The sequence below is a fragment of the Blennius ocellaris genome, assembly GCF_963422515.1.
Source record: "Blennius ocellaris genome assembly, chromosome: 14".
NCBI classification, from domain to species: domain Eukaryota; kingdom Metazoa; phylum Chordata; class Actinopteri; order Blenniiformes; family Blenniidae; genus Blennius; species Blennius ocellaris.
In genome coordinates this window covers 21,924,499-21,927,911 of record NC_137663.1, presented here as the reverse complement: position 1 = coordinate 21,927,911, position 3,413 = coordinate 21,924,499, and the positions used below count along the sequence as shown (strand labels likewise).

Genomic DNA, 3,413 nt, shown 5'->3' with positions numbered 1-3,413 from the left:
CAACTATTCCAAAGGATTTGTTGTTGTTAGAGGATTAGCAATGTGTGAGCATGCAAAGGTGACCTTTATACAGAGTTTTGTCTCTCACTCGTACAGTAGCTTAGTTACAACCAAAGTATATTAGTCACAAGATGCTGCAGCCTCAGCGTCATGACGGAGTTCAAGTTTACACCTTCACTTTGTGACATTGGATCAATCTGGGGAAAAATAGCAATTCATGAAACTAAATTAATATTGAGCTTCTTTTATCAATTTATTTTTTTTAATCAGTTTTTAGGTTGCTGCTGATGCAACCGTGCAGATTGTTTAAATTATCTTAAATAATATGTTTCTTTTGCTGGTTTTGTTTAGGCATCCCACCCTATTTTGGCTTCATTGCCTTAATGCTGTGGTAGATTTTACACAGACGATCTTGATTCTACTTATTTACTACAAAAACAAATTGCTGGAATGGACAACAGCAAAACAGGGCCCTTCCAAGTTTAAAAGGAAGATTAATGAAGTAAACACTTTAATAAGGACAGATTGCAGTCTCTTCCTCAGTCTAAATAAAGCTTGGAAATGGTCTTGTCCTTGGAAGTCGTCTCAGTCATTTTGGAAATAGGTTTCAATTTAATTCCATAGTCATCATTGCTGCGATGCTCTTCTAAATGTTTATGTGACTTTTTCCAAACAATTCAAATGTATTTCCAGATTTTCTTTTTGTGTGTGCTGAAAATCAATCGTATGACTAATATTTATCAGCTGGTTTTGGGAGTGAGAAGCATTTTGAAAGATAGTGAGTGCCGTTTCTTTTTTTTCTTTTTTTATAGGGATTATATAATTTAGATTTGTCTGCACTTCATTCCTCAACTTTCTTTTACATATATGCACCACTGCATTCAAGAAAAGCAGTACAACAAAGTTCTCATTCCTATATGATTTGATTGTGTTTTTGACAGAGCAAGGGGTGGTGCTACATGTTCATATAAAAAAAAACAAAGCATTTTTTTTCATGTTGCTTTCAGTTTTCAGTGGTAAATGACATTCTCACTTGAATTCTGCATGTCACCCTGCAGTCATTATCTGTGCAGAGTGCATCCACAGGATGAGGCCGATGTCGGCCACAGAAGCACAGGACATGACAAATCAACTTGACTTTCGAAAGAGTCCATTCGATTCCTTTCGCAACAGAAATACTTTTTCCACTATTCATCACATATAACATACATCACATATGTGAGTGTTTTCTCCTTTTGTGCCTGTCGCTCAGAGGTAAAGACATTTTTTTTTTTTGTTATAGTTGGCAACTTCAATCATTGTACTGAGATGAGCTGAATTTAGACAAAATTAGAAACAAGCACTAAATGGAGGTGGGGGTTTTTTTCCCCTTCTTTGTGTATGTGTTCACATAACAGCATGAGCACAATAAAAATGAACTAGAATAAAATGTTCAGTTTCGTCTTTTTAGGAGATCTGCAATCTGGTTTTCATAAAAAGAAAAAGGAAGCATCTGTCTTGCATTGCATTTTTTTTTTCTCTCTCTTTACCGATCCGCAGCAGTATCAACAGTGTTTTATTTTCCTGAGAGGCATGCCTTGTGTCCCGCTACATACGCTTGTTTTGGTGTCATCAGGTCTGCCCCAGCTGCTGGAGCCCCTGCCGCAGATGGAGGGAACCAACCCCCTAACCTCACCAGCAACCGCCGTCTGCAGCAGACACAGGCACAGGTGGACGAGGTGAGAAAACGCTTTGAATTTTACCCCAGACACTTGGAAATTAGGATCTACTTGAAAATCCTCACCACTGTTATGTCATATCTCGCAGCCTTGTTCGTTTTATGTTCAACCCCAGACGCACACACAAACCTCCCGTGTGGAAGATGGTTACACTACGCAACTGTGTGTGTGTGTGTGTGTGTGTTTCCTCAGGTGGTGGATATCATGCGTGTAAACGTGGACAAGGTTCTGGAGCGTGATCAGAAGCTGTCAGAACTGGACGACAGGGCTGACGCCCTGCAGGCTGGAGCCTCTCAGTTCGAGACCAGCGCTGCGAAACTGAAGAATAAATACTGGTGGAAGAATGCCAAGGTGAGAGAGTGTGCTACCTGTTTAGAGGAAAAGAGAAATGAATCCTCCTGGACTATGTGTTCAATTAGAGCTTTGTCGGATGGCTTCAGTGGTTTATTTATTTATTACCTTGGTTACGTCATTATAAGATTGCACGTTGGACACGTCCTGCCGTGCAGAACAAAAGATGAGAGAGATTTGTAATAAGTAAGAAATGAAAACTTGTGTCCAGAAAAAAGAAAAGGAAAAAAAAAAAAAAAAGTCATTTTCATCATTTTGTGATTGTTCACTATTAGTCTGTGTCTCCTAAGCGGAGGCTGCTATTCTAACAACTGTTTTTATGAACCGTCTGCCTACAGATGATGATTATCCTGGGTGTGATATGCGTGATTGTGCTCATCGTCATTATCGGTAAGAACCGCTTCCAAGAGATTTGCGCTGTTGCGTTTGAGAACATAATTACAGTGCAAACACTCATTCGCAAAACACATTAAAATGTTTATGCTATTTAAAAAAAATATATATTTATTTTAGATCGCAACATTACAAATCGGTCCGCTTTTCTTTCTCTCCACAGTGTACTTCAGCACCTAAGAAGAGTCGATCCTACCCCAGTCTGATCCCAACCTCCTCGCGACGGAGAAGAAAAAAAAACAAAAAACAAACCCTTCAAATTGATGATGAAATTAACCACAGATGATTAATTTATTATATATGTATACATATATAAATATATATATGTATATATAGATATATATCTCCCCCAGATTAGCCTCGATATAACACCCCTCCACCCTTCAGGGCCCCATGGCTCCCCCACTTCCACCACCTCGCCTCTGGACCCCTGTCACTATTTGTCCTGTGTGTGGCCCTGTCTCCTTTCTGGGTACTCTTGGCTTTTCTAACCTGCCATACCGAGAACCAAACACTTGTGACGATGCAACAACAAGAAAAGGAAACAACGATTGGCGATAATTGTTACATAACTGATATATATATAGTTCTTTGTAGAGTTTTATTCTGATATATACTGTTTTGTAGGTGTGTGTGCGTGCGTGTGCGTGTGTGTGTGTGTGTGTGTGCATTTTGTACTTTTTATTTTTTGTATTGATTTGACGTATGCTTCAGCGTTAACTACTGCCTATTAATCGAAGTGTGTACCCTGCATGTTATCATCTGTCCGTCCTCCTGCTTCTTCTTTCTTTTCAGTGTGTTTTCTTGTTGTTGTTTTTTTACTTTTTTTTTTTTTTTGCACAGTGGAGTCGGTCTCCATGTAACTATTGGATATCCCATTGGTTCTCATCGATGTTACCCCGTGTCCAGTAAGCCAGCCCAAAACAAGCCAGAGAGAGCTTAAGACTTTGT

General features: G+C 39.3%; 1 protein-coding gene across 1 annotated transcript; it reads left to right on the top strand.

The window, feature by feature from the left end:
- Positions 1-50: 50 nt before the first annotated feature.
- vamp2 (vesicle-associated membrane protein 2) lies at positions 51-2,751 on the top strand (the record flags this gene model as incomplete). The annotated part of the gene is made up of 5 exons (XM_080509035.1): positions 51-58; positions 1,616-1,718; positions 1,911-2,069; positions 2,408-2,459; positions 2,626-2,751. The coding sequence occupies 5 exons, from the start codon at positions 51-53 to the stop codon at positions 2,640-2,642; spliced, it is 339 nt and encodes a 112-aa protein (XP_080365161.1). The 3' UTR covers positions 2,643-2,751.
- Positions 2,752-3,413: the final 662 nt, after the last annotated feature.